Here is an 18,531-nt window from a genome sequence, read left to right as displayed (position 1 = left end):
GGTAGAAACTGGATCCAAACCAGACAGCTAAACTCCTGCCGCTCTGGACACAAAGTGGTTTTCCATTATCTGTACAGAGGAGAGTCAGCTAGAGCAGAGACAAGAGCCAGTAAGTGAAAGCTGAGGCAATGATTCACAATGAAATGCCTTCCAACATCACAGCAGGACTATGTAAAGTGGTTGATAAATCCAGACCTGTTTAAACTACACCCTTGCCTGTCACTTAAACCATCTGTGCCAAAATATTCTCTTGATGAAGATGGACAATTGGTAACTGCTCAGATGCTTACCTTTCCTGCTGTGCTTGGAAATGACCTAGGAAAAGGAAAAGTGCAACCTGTTATTTTAAAGAACCACACAGTCTGACAGTAATGCATGAATACTAACCCACGAAAACTGAACTCGGAGACAGAAGAAAAAAATCCATTAGAAGCCTGTTCGAATCACAGCCCCTTCGTTCCAGTGAGCGACGCTACACAGTCAAACAAATAATAGGTAAAACTTAAATATATAAAGCAAATAACTTCTCAGTTTCCTGTGTCATTCGTTGCATATAGTAATGTCTGCTACTCTTTCACACAATGACTTAACCATTAAATGTGACAATCTTTTTAAATTCACATCTTATAGAAAGCCAACTTCTAAAGAGACTTTTTTTTAACCCAAACATAAAACAGAAAGTTTTTTTTTTTTAACACTTAGCTTCCTGCCCACCCATGATGGCTCTGTCCCCTGAAGAAATTCCATTCTTACCTGTACAGTTTCGAGGAAGTCTTCCATAACTTTAATCAGCAGTACGTTCAAGGCATAGGTTTTCCTCATCAGATAGGTTTTTATTTCGTCAAACCAGGCAACCATGTACACAGAAGAAATACTGATGGAACCACATGGGTCAGAGTACCACCCACTCCACAAGATTTACAAAAAAAAATTTCCACGAAAGAAACAGCAGCCTGAAGACCTTTTCCCACACATGATACAGATTTCCCATCCATCAGGAACAAGTCAGAAAGAATGAAAATGGCACATCCTGGATTCAATGAATGCAAGAAAGAACTGAGTACCAGCATTCAATTCAATTAGTCTCCTGACTGTGAATGCAAGGTGACCAGCTACTTCGTGTTCCTTCTGCAGTGACTCCCATCATGATGGACTCTACCCTCAAACTGTGAGCCAAAGTTTTCTTAAGGCATTTTGCCATAGAAACAAGTGCAGTATCTAATATAGCCTTTAAGACTTAAGTAGCAAAATCAAGTTGGGGCATATTCTAATTCACAACTCCCTAGCAATAAGCTTAGGTTCCAAAGTGTCTGTAGTACCTCTCTGCTCCGTTTCCTTTGAGGCTCATCTCCTCTTCCCTGTACAAGTTAGGGCACTGGGGAGCTAAGGAACATCAAATAAAAAATTAACTCATGCCTTTTGTTTCCTAATGGTACTGTGTATTGGGCCCAGTCATGCTAGGCAAATGCTCTACGACTGACGTATATTCCTAGTTCTCTTTTTACCTGTTATCTTATTTTACTGTTGGAAAAAAGCAAACATAGATTAGGGGAAAGTTATAAAGAACTCCCAAGAGTATAATTCCCATCGGAGGAATATTCTTTGCCTCTTATTTTGAGACAAAGTCCAAGCTGCCCACTCTTCTCTTGAACTCACCCTGCAGCCCAGAATCACTTAGAGTTTATAATTTTCCAGCATTCGAATCCTAAATAGCTAGGATTCCAGACCTGAGCCATCAGACCCAGTGAAAGCAGAGTCTTTAATGGCCTCTGCGACACTTTAAAAGTCCAGTTAGGGGCTGGCAAGACGGCTAAGTAGGTAAAAGTACTTGCCACCAAGCCTGACCTGAGTTTGGTTGCAAGAATCCATAGAGGGAAGAAGAGAACCGACACCCAAAACTTGTCTTTTGATCTTCACTTACACACAAACACAAAAACAAACACATGCACACACCCACACCCACACGCCCTACACGCACAACATACACTCAATGATATTAAATAAAATTAAAACCCCAGAAAAGAGTTTGGGAAAACCTACTCTTCTCTCTAGAAGGGGCAGTCCCAGAAAGAGTGGTAGTTTATTGTAGAATGGTGGTTAACTTCTTGGCCCAACCAGGTCTTCGTAACCTCTAAGAGCTAGGTATGGCCAGGTAATAGTACAGAGCTATTACTATCCTGATTGCCTTCAACCACCGCATCTGCATCTTGCCTGCCCCCTTCAAACAGAGTAGCAGAAGCCTCGATAGTTAGAAATGAGAGCAGCAGTAAGAGTTTTGCAAACTGCGCTGCGCCAGCTGCCATTAATATACATACTCATCATTACTACCCGGCTCATTTTTTTGTTTTTTTTTTTGTCTGGGGGGGGTTGTTTTATTTTTTGTTTGTTTCTTTGTTTTTGAGACAGAGTTTCACTGTGTATCCCTGGCTGTTATAGAACTCATTCTGTAGATCAGGCTGCTAGAGATATGCCCATGCCCCTGCCCCTGCCCCTGCCTCTGCCTCCCTAGTGCTGGGATTAAAGGCTTATGCCAACACTGCCCTGCGCTCAATTTTCAAAAGCCATAAAATGCTGTCATTCTCATGACTTGAATGAGCAAAAAATATTTTTCCTTTTTCTTTTTTTTTCTTTTCTTTTCTTTCTTTCTTTCTTTATTTTGATTGAGGACTTAGAAAGGATGAGGAACAGGTTGTATTAAGGGGGGAGTTTTTGATGAGCTTTCTAGGTCTGATCATGCTCAGAAGGTCTACTCAAATAGAGAGCCAGCTCTGTGCTCACCTCACCTTCCCCAGCGTCTCTGAAATGATCACTAGTGTGTGGTTACTAACTGGGCTTGGGCAGCACACAACTCAGGCCTGTGGGCTCAGCATGTGGGAAGCCGAAGCAGGAAGACTTCTATGCGTTTAAGGCCAGCCTGGGACTATATAGCAAGGCCGCTGCCTTGGGGTGGGGGGAGGGGGGATAGAGGGCTTTAGAGATGACTCAGAAATTAAGAGAACAATTAATTACTCTTGCAGGAGACCAGAGTTTGGTTCCTATCACTCATATCTGGCAGCTCACACCCACCCACAGACTCTAGTTCCAGGGGATCTGGCATCTCTAGATGCCATAGACACCTGCACACATACACACACATATGTACATATGTACATCATACACATACACACACACACACACACAATTTTTTAAAAAATACAATTGGGAGATTAGAAGGTAACTTAGTTGTATCATGGAGAAAGCCCAGGGTTTTATGCCCAGAACTCACCACCCTGACATACTAGATTTTTAGCTATAGGTAAGGAGAACAGAAGTTCAAGGTCACCCTCTAGCAAATTTGAGATCGGTCTGGTCCACAGAAGTCCCATTCCCTCCCTCCCCCAGAAGAAAAATGCCACGTGAAGAGCAAGAATTGGTTATTACACAACTGTGTAGATCTGTATAGCCTCAGGATGCCCTGCCTGTGGGATGAGAACATGGCTCAGTCATAGAGCATTTGCCTGCATGTTCGAGGGGTCTGGGTTCAGACCCCCAGAACTTCAGAAATGATGATGCCTGAGCTCTGCCCAACACGCAGGTAGACACAGAAGCAACAAGGATGGCCTTTTTCTTTCTAGCTTCCTGTTTCAGCTTTTGATTTGATTTTGTTTCTTGGAGACAAGGTTTCACTGTGTAGCCCTGGCTGTCCTGGAACTTACTCTGGAGACCAGGCTGGCCTCAACCTCAGAGAGCTGCCTCCCTCTGCCGGGATTAAAAGCGTGCACCACCACCTCCCTGGCACAGCAGTTTTTATTTTATTCCTCCCTCCACCTCCCCTTCCCGGACCTCACTCCCCTTAGGCAGATGCTCCACCCTGAGCAGCTCCCTCAGCTCCAAGAGCTGCCCCCAAGCTGTAAAGTGCACTTATCTTTTGGGTAAGTCCCTGCTGAATTAACAAGGGCTCCTCTCGGTTTGGGTCATCTCTGAAGAACCTCTGGATACATCTCAGCAGCAGGGAACAATTATGGAACCTGTCTTTACCCAGCTCCTGAGCATCAGAACACACAAACTTTAAAACTCTTGCCGGGGCACATACATTGGTGTTCTGTCCCCCACACAAATTAAACCACTTGCCTTAAATAGGTCTCTGTCTAAAAGCAGAAGGAGAAGATTGTCGTATTTCTGAGGCACATAGCTCTCTTTCTTCTGAAGGTAAAGGTCTATTTTATAAAATCTTGTGTGATGAGTCGAAGCAGTAAGAAGAGACTGAAGCTAGAAAGTAGATGGTTGGTGGATTACTAACTTTCTAAAGCACGTTTGTTTTATATCAACATTTCAAACTAGCGGTGTACTCAACAAAAATTCTGTGGGAGCTGGAGACACAGCTCAGTGGTTAGAGCTCTCATCTAGCACATTCAAGGACCGGGGTTCAAGATCCAGTACCAGCAAAGAAATGAATAAATGTAACTTTGTTTCTGGGGATGCAGCCCAGTGGTAGAACACTTGTCTCGTATGGGAAGACCCTGGGTACCAATAACTGCAAAGAATTATAATTCAAAGTGAAATGAAAACGCTAATGTTTTGTTGCATGGTTGTCAACAGACATATTTTCCTATTTCGTAGTTCAAGACCAATGTCTTTGTTGTTTTTGCTCTGTCATTTCACTTTGGGTAAAAGGTCTAGACATGGGGACAAAAAGATAGAAAAATATGTCCATGACAATCACGTATCAAAACGTGAAACTTTCAATGTTCTAGACAAGGTATTGGTGGGTCCCCTGTAGCAGCTGGACCTCCTCAGGGTTTTTAAGAGTTCAGACTCCCACACATACACCCCGACCCTGCTTGAGTTTGACAACCATGACCCTAGGCTCACCCATTAAAGGTCAGAAAAACAATAAAGGGGTGGGGGCTAATATCCAGAGTAAAATACCTAGACGGTCTTCCTTGCCTTGGGTTTTTGCACGCAGTTATGTCTGGACTTCCGATCCCCACCACTGCCTCTTCAAATGAAACTGACGCCCCCCTCCCCCAGAAGCGGTTTAAGTACCACCTTATAGGCAGGGCTTGCAGGACCACCTTAAACGAAGCACCAGCAATGATTCTGCATTATGACTCTGCTCTGCTAAGTCTGCACACCTGTTGTTTGGCTCTCACACCACCTGTTGTTTGGCTCTGAAATTCCTAAGTTTTATTCAGTGCTGGCTACTTTCACCTGGAATAAAGGCTAGACACTGGACGGTTTGCTGTAGGGTTCTGGAAGGAGGCATGGAGTGAAGTGGAACAGACATGGCTGTGACGGGGTAGCACAATGAAAGCCACGATGTGTCTGCTCCAGGCCTGAGAAGCAACGGGGGACCCGCCCAGAACTCCCAACTATAACCCATAGAGAAAATAAACTTTATCATTACCTGAAAAGCACTTTGGGCCCAACTAGTCCCAGCTTCTTCCTTAGCCGACTGTTTTTGCGGAGGATTTTTATTTTTCTGTGTGCAATAAAAAAGATGTTCTTTAAAGAAGAAGAATAAAGGTCAAAGACGCAATTCAAATTCTAAAAATAGAATAAAAGTTTATGCTGCGCTTTTGAACAGGTTTTTGTCATAAGCTGAAATAAGGTGGTAAGGGGGTTTTATTTCCCCGCCAACATATTTTTATTATTTGGGAATTCCATACAATGCACCCTGATTGAGCTTGCTTCCCATTCCTCCCAGGACCACCCTCCCACCCATGTGCCCTTCTGCCCCCCCTAAAAAAAAAATCCATCCACCAATTTGTGTTGCCCATATACTCACTGGAGCATGGTCAAACTCTCATTAAAGAAAACTGAGTCCTCCCACAAACCCCAGAACGCATTAACTGTTGAAGAGCTATACTTCAGTATATTAAGATAGTGTTTTTTAAAATAAAATAAAATAAAATAAAAACAAAAATAAAAATAAAGCTACTCCCTTTGACAAGGTCTTCGAAAACAAAATATTGTCTCACAAGCAGTAGAGAAAACAGCTGAATGTTCTACAGAGGATAAACTCTACGGAGACCACTATATCATAGAAAGGGGCTTTGTGTTAATAAAATTCATGTTTAAGTTCAAACCCATGTTCAAAAGTTGTATTACAAGTTGTAATAAGAAACTTGAGTCCTTATATTTGTGACATAAAGTTTAACATTAGGGCTTATAGTGAAATTTCAAGGTTTAACCATCCACGGCCCACACAAGGTTTCCACAGGGCTAGGACATTTTCGTCAAGGGACCTTGCCTGGTCTATGGTTCTTGACTTTACAAACAGCGCCCAGTCTCGTTTGGCCCCGACAATTTCATGGTAAAGTACAATGTGCAAAAGCTAAACCTCTGCTAAACGGCTCTTTTTAAGTCACCCTGGAGCCGGCTGTGATGGTACCGAATGTAATCACAGCATTTGAGAGGTCAATCAAGAGTTCAGAATTATCCTCAGCTATGTGGGCAATCTACGCCACTCTGGGCAAATGAGACCCTGTCTCACTCAAGGCAAAACAAAACAAAACAAAATCTGCTTAAGTTAGCAGTTCTGTTTTTAGGAACTTAATCAAAGTCCCTAATGTCGGTGCATTTTGCAACGTTGTTCTCATCATCTTGTATAAATGGGAGAAATAAAAGACCCTTTCCAGCTAGACTTATTTTTGCTGCTGGCTGGGTTACCCCGTCCCGGAAGGGATAAAGAGGTCTGCAGCCAAGTGGTCAATAGTTCTCTCAAAAGAGCCCGAAAGCTCGTGCAGAGTTTTTTGGAGCTGAGGCTCAGGATCCCTGTTATTTCCCCATTTTCCTGAGAGCTGCCAGCCAGCACCATGCAAACCCAAGAGGCTGACACGCTCCAAGGTACCCCAGTACCCCAAGGACTTGTCTGGTCGGCCAAACGGTGCTGGGCCTCTACACCTGTGGGTGCAAGCCTAGAGGGCCGCCACGGAAAACAGAGACTGGGAAGGGAAGCCCGGCTCCACCCCTGATGTCACTCACCGCTGCCATCCCCAGGCTTCAGGCGACGACGCGACACGGGCTTGGCTGCAGCAGCACCGCTCCCCCCTGAGAGCAAAGCGAGGATCCGCGTGGCAGGTGACTCTTGGATGCAGGCGGTCTTCTCCAGGAACCCAAACTGGATGCAGCTGCTCCTGAAAACTCTGCTAGACTCCGGTGTATGAGATTATAGAAGGGGCGCGAGTACCTCGCTCGCAGGGTCAGGCCTGCTTGCCTGGATGCGCACAGCTGTGGGACTGTTCTGATCTGGCACCGGTGTGGCTGAAGCCAGTGACGTTTGCTGCCCAATTTGCTAGCCTGAGTGCTACGGTGGTTCGGATCTGGTTTGGGTTCAGGGTCTCGTTCTGCACCCAGACTGATCTGGAACTCACTCTATACCCCAGGCTAGCCTCGAACTCTCAGAAGGCTGGGGATGAAGTTCTAGCCACTAGGCCAACATCCCTGTTGGATCTTGACCCAACAAAGGCGCCCTGGGAAGGGAAAATTCGTGTTCAGAAAGCAGCGTGGTCCTACTGAACCAGACTTGGACCCGGCCTTACTATCAAGGTACCATATAAAATAATGGTACTTTTAACGGTACTTTAGGCAGAAGGAGAAGGGTCATATTTGTTTTTTAAGTGTTGCTGTGTATCCCGGGCTGACTCTCGCCTCAGCCTCCCACGATGCTGTGATTGCAGACTTGAGCCACAAAAGAGAAGGACTTTTTTCCCCCCTATTAGCTTAGTTTCCAACCGCTTTGTTTAACCTAAGTGTGTGTATGCTAGAGACGGGCTGCTATGACCTCCATGACAATATATATGAATATATGTGTGTATGTATATATGTATGTACATGTGTATATATATGTGTATATATATGTGTATATATATATATATATATATATATATATATATATATATATATATATAATGGTTTTCTTTGTAAGCAAACAGTGCTGAAGTGACTTGGGGACTTGAGCTTCGGCCCCAGGACCAGGATGGTGGAGAGAGAGAACTGAGAGAGAAGGAGTTCCTGTAACTTCTCTCTGACTTCCAGGTAGCTCTCTGGCGTGTGTGCACCCTCCCTGTCACCCCCACACAGTTAGAAGATAGGTAGATAGATAGATAGATAGATAGATAGATAGATAGATAGATAGACAGATAGAAATGCACCCTCCATTCCAAACCTCCCTTGCAGAAGCCCTCGCTTGTATTACAGCCAGACACTGTATGTTATGCTGTGATACTTACAGAAGGCCTTTGCTACTTGAACAGGAAGCATGGCGTGTGTGATGATAACCCCTGTTAGTACGCCGGAACTTGCAAGCGTGGCAGTTTGTCTAAACAGCCCTGAACATACCAGCCCCCAGAAAACATGTTCTAAGTACACTGTCATTAACTTAACCTATCTTAACTTAAACCTTGCAAATTCAAAGGCTTGATCCTTGCTCAAATTAACAGATTCTTACATGTTCAATGGTGATCAAGACTCACACGAATGCAGTTGTCTTGAGTCAATGCAAAAAGTGAAGTTAGAACGAGAGTACAATCTCTAAAAATCAAACGATCAAAATCCAACGTAAATGCATTTCACTTTAGAGAATAACATTAATATTAAAAAAATTAGACAGAAAACATGATTTTCAGAATTTGGGGGAAAGTCTATGCTTCCAAACCCTATAGTGGCAATGTGTTCCAACCTTCCAAAGTTATTAAAAGCAACAAGACAGACATCGGTGTCATAACTTATTTGTATTGTCATTTTGATTAACTTCTTTTATTCACATATTTTACCCAATTATAGGGCAACCTGAAGTGTGTGCTTTAATCCTTCACAAACTAAAAGGCTTCTGTCACTTGGTTTTGTTTTCTGAGACCAGGTCTCATGTAGTCTGTGATGGCCTCGAACCTTTGCTCCTCCTCCATCCTTCTTCCAGCTGCTGGGGTTAGAGGCTTGCGCCATCTCCCTGCTTGAGTTGAAGGGGTTGTTTCTTCTCCTTTAGCGTAGAAATTCATCTGCCTTGAACGTGTAAATTACGCTTTCTGTTTGTGTGATGAAATGAGAGCACCAATCTCCAGCAGTCCTGTCGCTACCCCAGTTCTTCAACCCACCCCGCTACCTCTCCCCACCACCCTACCCCCTCCCCCGTCCCCGTCCCCGTCCCCGCCCCACCGCCCCTCCTCCCCTCCGTCCCGGTACCCATCCCCCATCACCTCCCTCTACCTGTTAAGCTGATTCCTGGGCCCATCGTTCACGTGTTTGTAGGAATCTTTCAAAAGCGTAGAGATGAGAAAGAGCCTACTAAGCTGTCAGTACGGCCACAGATGGATCTTTATACATTTTCAGATGGCATGTTAGGTGGCTGGTTTGGGAGATATATTTTAATACGTTCAAAAAGCATAAATTGCCTTAAGCTGTCACTTTTAAGGAGGTTTTATTTATTTGTTTGTTTGTTTGTTTGTTTGTTTGTTTTTAAAAAGGTCAATAGTTTTAACTTACTTTTAATTTTGAGAGACAAGCAAACCAAAAAGCAACTGAATGGCAGAAGTATCCCTGGACCTTGGTAGTCAGTAACATGAGGGCTCAGTGGAAAGAAAAACAAAACAAAACGGAGACACGTCTTTGTCCCCAGGTACACTTCAGTAATGACCCTGTGAGAGCAGTTTTAAAAAAGAACTTTGGTTGAGACGTTCACTTTCATCTGCTAGGACTTTCTGTATTCAGAATAAAAATCAACCCAGCCTCGAGCTACAGGAAGAAAGCTCGGGAACGGCGCCCCCCCCCCCCCGCCTCCCATCCTCCCTCCAGGACCCCTTTCTCTTCCCGCTCCCCGTCCTAACAGGCTGGTAGGCTGCTGTGAAACCAAACTTTCTATTGAGATGACACCCCTCCACCCACCCCACCCCACCCCACTCCCGCAAGCCCCTGACTGGGGAGGTAGAGCCCCAGGAACACGCAGGACCCAATCCTCTTTCCTGGGGTTGTTGCATAGAAACCCCGGTGGTAAACCGCACCGGCCCTTGCGGGGTTTGCATAGAAGATGGTGCTTGCGTGGCACTGCTCAAGCAAAGCCGGACCTATGCTGTCCTGCTGGGTCTGAGATGTCGGTGACAGCGCCAGAACAGACCGGAGTTGGGGACGCCTCCTCTAATAATGACCCGTACTGTGGGATCTGCTCCTTTCTTTTTATTTATCCGCTCATCCATTTATTTGCTTTTTGCGTACTTATTTATTTTAGCCAAGACTGCTGATGGAAGAGCAGAGCGCCAGCTGCAAAGCGAGCGCACGAGGAAGAGATTCTGGAAGCCCACCCCCCTTCACGGTCCGGGATCCTGCCCTGCGGTGGCCTGGGAGAGACACTTGTGGCTTTCTTGAGTGTCTATGCTGTCAAGAGAGGCAGGTGAAGGAGAAAGGTCGCCTCAGTTGGGGCAGCTCCAGCTGCAGTTTCTTGTCTCCCTTCCTCTCCATCTCCTGGCTCCAACCTCCAGGTTCTCTTCCCGGGATGGTTCCAGTGGTCAGGTCTGTGGTGTGCCCGTAGAACTTACCGGAATGCTAGGCTTACTCTCTGACCAAACCACAGACCACAGACCTGGGGACCGGCCAGGTCCTGCAAGAACCCTGAGCACCGTGGAGGCTGGAGATGCCTGCTGCTGACTCTCCAGTCTCCCTCGCATTTCCCACTGCGCACCAGATCTAGCTCTGGAGAGACTTTGCTGGAAACCTTTGCTTCCAGAGCCTCAACCTAAGCCCTCTGCAGAGCCAACAGAGGGGCTGGCGAACAATCTCTTTAGGTTTTCGACAGAAATGAAACAGCCCTACTTGTTCCCGGGGTCAACTGCTCAGCTTCGGTTTCCCTTCCCTCGGCTGCTCACTTTAACTCTCCCCTACATTCCCTTCCCGGCTCCCGCTAGGCAGACAAGCCTGCTGGCCTTGGCGCTTCAGGTCCTGGAGAGAGGTAGCCCAGCAGAGATGGGTCTGTACAAACCTGCTTCAAAAAGCTGCTAGTGTTCAGAGGGAGACTCTGTCTCTCTCTCTCCTCCCCCTCTCTATTGCTATCTCTGTGTATCTGTCTCTGTGTGTCTCTCTGTCCCTGTCACCCTCCCTCTCTTCTGTCTGTGTCTGTATTTCTCTCTATCTCTCTGTGTATCTGTCTGTGTGTGTGTCTCTGTCTTCCTCCCTCCCTCTCTCCAGTCTGTGTTTGTGTGTCTCCTCCCTCTCTCCTCCCTTCTCCTCCTCCTTCTCTGCTCCTCCTCCTCTCACTCACATCCCTCACACTACTTCTCATTTTTGGAGAAAAGCACTCCCTGAGCACTCCTTGTTTTTGCTTGCCTTTCAGGATTCTGGTTACAGAGTACCGGAGGCCCCCGCAGATGCCAGCAGACAGAGGTCAGGCTGCAGACCCTGTGCTCTCCTACGGGATGAAGCTCAAGTGGGACATCAATGATCCGCAGATGCCTCAGGTGAGGGAGATACCACTTAAGGTAAAATGTGCCGCTGTCCAGCCAAAGAGAAAACCCACAAGCTAATTCATTAATTCATGCTATGACACTCCCCCCCCCCCATACACACACAGAGGGAAGTTGGCCTCTACAGAAAGTGTGGTTCCATTTAGAGATGAGTCTTCTTGGAGTGATTCAGTTTTCTTAGAGTGATTTACTTACACTTCTCTAAAACACACTAAAGCAACAGAAATACGGACTCATGTTCCTAAGTAGTCAGGTCAGGCTCTCCATTCTCTCTTCCATTCTTAACCAAGGCAAAAACTGAGTCTCTTTTCTTGGAGGCTAAGGCAGGAGGATTGCCACAAATTCAAGGCCAGTCTGGGCTACTTAACGAAACCTCATTTCAAAACAAAACAATGAAGAGCCTCACTCCTTACTCTCTCATTCGAAGTTCAAGAGAGAGTGTTGGAGAAATCTCAGCCAAAGCAGGAAGCACTGATTCTCACATGACCAAGCCAGGCATTAGAAGGTGACTGGAATCTAAGGCAAATGTCCATACTGGAGCGATTTACTGAAAGCCCTCCATCACCTGCCTGAGAAGATGCCCCAATCCTTTCATCCTCTCAGGATAAATTCATTTTCCATTATAGACCAAATAGACCCCAGCTGATGACTTCTGTCAGTGAAAATCTCCATTAAAAAAAAAAAATATATATATATATATATATACATACATATAATCTGGCATTCTAGAAACTAATCAGATCCAAACGATGCCATAAGGACATGACCTGAAAGACGCGTAGACTTCCTGGTAAATAGGAATTGCTTTTCCTCCTTTGGAATCCACTTTTATTTTTTATTGTGTGTATTGTGTGTGTGCACAGGTTTGTATAGAGACGCGTGCACATCAGGATGCATGTGTTGAGGTCAGAGGATGTTCACTTCTCTCTTTCTTCTGTGGGACTTAAAATTTAACTCAGACAGTCAGTTTTACACAGTCATGCCTTTACCTGCTAAGCCACGTCACTGGTTCAGGGTGCCTGGTTCTTTATCAGGGGTATCGCTACATGTGAGAAGAGACAGGCACACTGAAACATGAACAGCAATAACAATCTCTCCATCTCCCTCTCCCCTCTCTCTTACACACACACACACACACACACACACACACTCATACACACACACAAACTCCTGGAGAAACCTATCATTGTAGCCTTCTGACCAACTGGGTGATTGAGCCAAACTGGTTATATGACCTTGAGAGAGTCCTTGAATTTTTGTGAGTCTCAGGCTGCTGTTCTGTCATCAGGGGATGAAAATAGATAACAATCTCAAATTTTCCTCAGACATGCTGACATCTTATAATTGTGTGTGTGTGTGTGTGTGTGTGTGTGTGTGTGCTGACAACATATTAGATCAAATGAAACCTAATTTCAGGTACACATACCCCACACAGAAATACACACAGATGCACATACACACAGAAAATTAGAAACAAGCATGAAATAAATCTGTCAAATACTGAATGCAGGCAAAGAGTTGAAAGCTTTTATTTGTATAGCAGCTGGTCAGCTGTAAATATTTTAATTTTTCCTTGTTATATATGCTCTGAGATTATGCAAATCATAAAAATGTCCCCAAATTGTATTCAGTTCAATGAATTAGGAGAAAGATGTAAAAATAGTCCATCCAGCCTCATTTAGCTTACCTTTGTAATGTGCCCTGAATCCATTTTCCCGGAAGAGATTAACCTGTATAGCGCTTCCTCCATTTTGGAGACTTGGGTCATCAATGTAAATACTGACTATTGTTTAGAAGGAGTAATCTGTCTGTAGATCCATAGAACAGCTTCCCCATAAAACAGAATGTTTATTTTATACTTGGACATCATTGTTATATATTGTGGTGACCTTAATGCTGAGCTGTGAAATTCGGGGATTAAGATGTGCTTTTATCTTCCAGTGCTTGGAGAAAACTGGAGGGGGGCGGGTTGGCACACACCCCTCCCTCCCATAATCCTAACACCCAAGATGTGGAGGTAGGAGGATCAAGAGTTCAAGGTCATTCCTCAATTCCTCAGCTACATAGTGAGGCCAGCCGGGGGGTGGGGGGGGTTACAAGACAGCTTGCAAAAAATTAATTAATTAATTAATAATTAAAAACAAAAACAAGAGGAGTAAATAGAAAATGCTCAGTAAAGGGTCATCTATGTTAAATTATATAGAAGTGTATTACATTTTAAATGAAGCATGAGGCAAAGACCACCAGACACGGGTACTAAACTGATACTCAGTATGACACTTTATTCCAAGCTGTGGTTCTTTGTTGAGGAGCATAGCAAGCCCATGTTGCTGAGGTAGGGGCAGGTAGTCCATTGTCGGGCATGGTCCCCAATCTCCTAAACCCACAATTTAGCATGAGGATTAGGTTCTACATCAGAACACCGTTTGAAGCTCTCAGAGCTAAGGCAGACGTGCAGACGAATGCTTTCTACCTTTGCTCCTGGGGTCATAGTTGGCGTGATTGGCAGGTTTGGGATAGAGTGCCAAGAGTTTTTAGAGAAAAAGTACTGACCTGAAGATACATACCAGTTAAATTGCATTTCAGTGAGAACATATCCTGACCACTTTCAGCCCTAGCTCTCAGAAGACTTGAAAATGCTTTCAGCATCTAAACGCACCAAGAAATTAGAATGTCAGCCACAAGAAACCCAGGCTCTGAGTCAGCTACAGGTCAAACAGCCCATAGCCAGGCCCTGGCAGCTGTGTGAACTTTGCCAAGTCAGTTGAAGTCTCTGATATCCTATTCTATGAGATGGGCCTGATGATTGTCCCGACTGCCCACAGGTAGTGTGAAGGCTAGGTATATTAATATGCATTTGTTACTTAGAAACTGTGTAGACATCAACACCTTATAGACACGCATTATTTAGGATCTGTCAGGCATGTGGCTGACGATTGATTTTGTATACTAGAATAATTTGGGGGTATCAGAAGCTACCCCGCTTTGTCTTCCAGGTCATAGAAGAAGTTAAAGTCAGGGTGCCTCTGATCCGGGCTCCGTCATCTAAAACCCTATTCTGTCCGCCATCTTTTCCTAGGAACCAACCCACTTTGACCGCTTCCAGGAGTGGCCTGATGGTTATGTGCGCCTCATCTACAGCAGCCAGGAGAAGAAGGCTCAGCGCCACCTGAGCGGCTGGGCCATGCGCAACACCAACAACCACAATGGCCACATCCTCAAGAAGTCCTGCCTGGGCGTGGTGGTGTGCGCACGCGCCTGCGCGCTGCAGGACGGCTCGCACCTGCAGCTGAGGCCAGCCATCTGCGACAAGGCCCGACTGAAACAACAGAGTGAGGGCGGCGGGACAGCTACAGTTGGGGAAGGGTGGCTTTGGAGCCCTGGGTTTCCTGTTCCCGGATGACGTCCCCTGAGCTTCCTTCAGACTGTTCTAGGCTGCAGGTTCAGCTTAACATTTCTCTCTCTGGGGTTTGCAGAGAAAGCTTGTCCCAACTGTCATTCAGCTTTGGAGTTGGTTCCTTGCCGAGGACAGAGTGGATACCCCGTCACCAACTTTTGGCGACTTGATGGCAACGCAATATTTTTTCAGGTAAGTGGACGTCTTAGTCGGGGTTTCTATTGTTGTGGTGAAACACCATGACCAAAAGGCAAGTTGTGGGGCGGGGGGTATTTGGCTCACACTTCCACATTGCCGTTCACCACTAAAGGAAGTCAGGACAGGAACTCAAGCAGGGCAGGAACCTCCAGGCAAGAGCTGGTCACTAGCTTGCTTCCCCTGGCTTGCTCAGCCTGTTTTCTTGTAGAACCCAGGACCACCAGCCCAGGGAGGAAACCACCCACAACAGGCTGGGCCCTCCACCTTTGATCACTAACCAAGAAAATGCCTTCAGCTGGATCTCATGGAGGCATTTTCTCAACTGAGTCTCTTTTCTCCTTCTATGATGACACAGCTTGTGTCAAGGTGACACACAAAACCAGCCTGTACAGTGGGTTCAGAACATCATTTGTATTGAGTATTTCTGTCATACCACGTGGAGCAAAGCCCCTACCATCTGTCCTGGAAATTAAATCACAGACTCCCTGTAGGTGCTCTGGTTCCTAGAAATCAAGTGATGAGCTGTTTGGCTAGATTTTGTTGTTTCCCAGACAGGGTCTGGCTGTACAACGCAGTCTGACCTGGAACTTGCTAGGCAGTCCAAGCTGGCCTTGAACTCACAATCCTCCTGCTTTAGCCCACTGAGTGCTGGAGTTACAGCTGTGTGCCACCTTGGATGGCTCAGTGTACTCTTTAAGGGCCAGAAGTGTGGACCCAGTTACATTTGTTTGAGAGAATACTTGGTTTGCAAGCTACCTTTTAAGATATCTGTTGTCCTTGTTGGCTTTTTGTTTTCTTTGAGAAACAGGGTCCTGATATGTAGCCCAGGATAGCCTGGAACTCACTATGTAAGCCAGGATGGTTTCTACACACTCTGACCCTCCTGCCTCACCCTGCCAAATACTGGATATCAGGCATAGACTATCATACCCCGCTAAGATATTTGCCATGGTGCTGTTTTATTTTGAACAACACCTTGTCATTTTGAGGAAAAATTTAAAACAACAACAATAACTTGGCAGTCTGAAAAGGCACAGTCTTGTTCGGACCAACTCTCAGAAGAGCTGGCTTTTCTTTCTAGAGAAATTGATAGACAATTCAATTTCTTCATTAACACAGGCCAAAGGAGTTCATGATCATCCCAGACCAGAGAGTAAGGCAGAGACAGAAGGCAGAAGAAGTGCCCTCAAGAGACAGATGGCCTCTTTTTACCAACCCCTGAAAAGGAGATCTGCAGAGCCTGAGGTAATGGCTGACACCACCCAGAGATCTGTGTTCACTTACAGGATAGCCAACTGAAAGATGAGTGCCATGTATCAACCACAAAGGTTTAATGTCATGTGAAAATTACGTATCTCTAACAAAAGTCATCATCATTTCAGGGCTCTCATACCTTCTTTAAAATAGGTGAATGATCCCTAGAGGTGATTATGTTAGGATGTTTGCTGCACCTGTGGGGCAGAGGTAGGAGAGTTCAAGGCCAGCCTGGTCTACAAAGGGAGTGCCAGGACAGTCAGGGCTACACAGAGAAATCTTGTCTTGCAAAAAACAAAACAGAAAAAAGAAAAAAAAAAAAAAAAAAAAAAAAAAAAAGAATCCACCATCCCCTGATGGCATCATACTGGGGACTGAGCCTAAACGCAGGAACCGTTGGGGGACACTCAAAATTCAAGCACTAGCAACAGAGTTTATGAAGGAATGGACAAGTTTTTCTTAGGCAACTTGACCAAATTTGCATTCTCCACCAAAACGTGCCTAGTAGGCAGAGAGCATGAGCAGAGCAGTTCCTTTCCAAGTGCCAAGTGCTGATATAAGAGTTCGTGCATTCCAGAAATGCTCTGAAGGACTAGCTGCAGCTAATCCCTGTGTTTAAAATGCTGATCCATGATCCAGAGGGGCAAAGCACCCGGTTGGTTGGTAGGGCTAAGGGCAGGACTTGAAGGTAGGTCTAAGCAGCTCCCGAGCCTCCATATTAGAAGCACATGGATGAGAACAGCTACCTCAGCTGGTCAGACCCACCCTGCCTGGCTACTGAGGACCTTCCTTGGTCAGTGCATCCATCAGCAACCTCTGGACCCCAGGCCCAAACTGTAAACCTCAGCAAGCCATGGCTCACTACACAGAACTGTATTTTATTTATGTGATGGATTGTTGCTGTTAGTGAAGATGTTCACATCATTTACAGATTGTGTTATGGTATGTGTTGTGTGCCCTATGTCTGTATTTGTGACTTTTTTTTAGGCAGGAAGTGCTCAGGACAGCTGTGGACACCTCAATAGCATGTCTGCCCTGGAACCCACAGAACTGTTTGATATGACTGCTGATACCGGCTTCCCTGTCATGGGACAGCCCTGCCCTTCCATTCCAAACTCTGACATTCACAGTGTTCCCTGTGACCTGGCCACCTTTCAAGGAGATGTAATGCTGCCATTTCAGAAATATTCAAGTCCAAACATCTATTTTCCCAGGCCCCCTTGGAGCTATGAATTGGCAGGTCCTGGGGTTACGGGTTCAAGTTCATATCCCATCCTGTATAGAGAGTCCTCCAGTATCCCTGATGACACAGACTGGGTCCATCTAAACTCACTCCAGTATAATGTCAGCTCATATGAGGCAAGCTTGGATTTCACAGCCAAATATCATGGCTGGAAACCTACGCACGGGAAACCCAGCCTTGAGGAGAGGGTTGATTACGGGCAATGCCAGGCTGTGACCACATGCCCTTACTACAACCCAGAGCTGCCCTGCAGGTACCTGCCGACCCCATCAGCAGGTACCCAGGCCCTGCAGACAGTGATCACCACCACAGTGGCTTACCAGGCCTACCAGCACCCTGCTCTGAAACACGGTGACGGAATGCAGGAGGTTAGCAGCCTGGCCAGCTGCACCTGTGCTTCTGAAAACCTCCCAAGGCTCATCTGTCCACAAGCCTTAGCCTCTCCGGAAGGAGACATTCAGGCAGCCTCTCCTTCAGGGAGAACTCGTGTGAAGGTCTCTGGAGATTGCCAGGGCGCCAGACCCACTGTGGCTTTTCCTCAAGAGACAGATGCCTCCAGGACAGATGGAGCAGAGGCATGGGATGTGTGTCTATCTGGGGTGGGCTCTGTGATGGGTTACTTGGAGAGGACAGGGCAGCCCTTCAGCTTTGACAATGAGGACTTGTAGAAGGACTCTGGGTTACACACACCACGATGATAGATTGCATGCAAAAAATATGTGCTGAAGGGCAACTACCGATTGTTTAGATGCTTCAGTGTGTGTGTGCGACAAACATGGCACATACAAGACTAGAGTGAGTGTAAGGGTACATGGAGGAAATTATCATGTGCAAATGATAGGTTCAGAATGATAGATGCAGAACATTTCAGAACCAGACATACCACATGGGCTATGAGTGTGAGTCCTCCAAATGAACAAATCGTCAAGCTGGAGGGCTGCGATACGATGGCCTGACTTCCCTTAGCTTACTGGCTGAGGATCCTGTTCTCGTTCTTAGCCTTTTCCTTT

General features: G+C 45.8%; 2 protein-coding genes across 2 annotated transcripts in view; one reads left to right on the top strand and one right to left on the bottom strand.

Moving 5' to 3' along the window:
- Window positions 1–10,637, bottom strand: part of Sycp2l (synaptonemal complex protein 2 like) — a 54,172-nt gene extending 43,535 nt beyond the window's left edge. The window contains 7 exon segments of the mRNA XM_055595099.1: window positions 291–315; window positions 754–858; window positions 3,905–4,024; window positions 4,111–4,248; window positions 5,387–5,484; window positions 6,967–7,135; window positions 10,509–10,637. Of these exon segments, the coding sequence (XP_055451074.1) occupies window positions 291–315; window positions 754–858; window positions 3,905–4,024; window positions 4,111–4,248; window positions 5,387–5,484; window positions 6,967–7,135; window positions 10,509–10,637 (784 nt within the window).
- Window positions 10,638–11,333: 696 nt separating this feature from the next.
- Window positions 11,334–18,189, top strand: Gcm2 (glial cells missing transcription factor 2). The gene is made up of 5 exons (XM_055595098.1): window positions 11,334–11,423; window positions 14,509–14,761; window positions 14,906–15,018; window positions 16,144–16,269; window positions 17,266–18,189. The coding sequence occupies exons 1-5, from the start codon at window positions 11,334–11,336 to the stop codon at window positions 18,187–18,189; spliced, it is 1,506 nt and encodes a 501-aa protein (XP_055451073.1).
- Window positions 18,190–18,531: the final 342 nt, after the last annotated feature.

This window comes from Psammomys obesus, unplaced genomic scaffold, assembly GCF_907164565.1.
Source record: "Psammomys obesus unplaced genomic scaffold, mPsaObe1.curated_primary_1811, whole genome shotgun sequence".
Lineage (NCBI taxonomy): Eukaryota > Metazoa > Chordata > Mammalia > Rodentia > Muridae > Psammomys > Psammomys obesus.
This window is presented reverse-complemented; position numbering and strand designations above follow the sequence as displayed.

Bases quoted from the DNA above. Each gene is read 5' to 3' on its own strand.
- Gcm2 (XM_055595098.1), top strand. From the start codon at position 11,334: ATGCCAGCAGACAGAGGTCAGGCTGCAGACCCTGTGCTCTCCTACGGG. The intron at 14,762-14,905 runs GTGAGGGCGGCG...TGGGGTTTGCAG, and splicing joins GGCCCGACTGAAACAACAGA to AGAAAGCTTGTCCCAACTGT. The intron at 15,019-16,143 runs GTAAGTGGACGT...TCATTAACACAG, and splicing joins GCAACGCAATATTTTTTCAG to GCCAAAGGAGTTCATGATCA.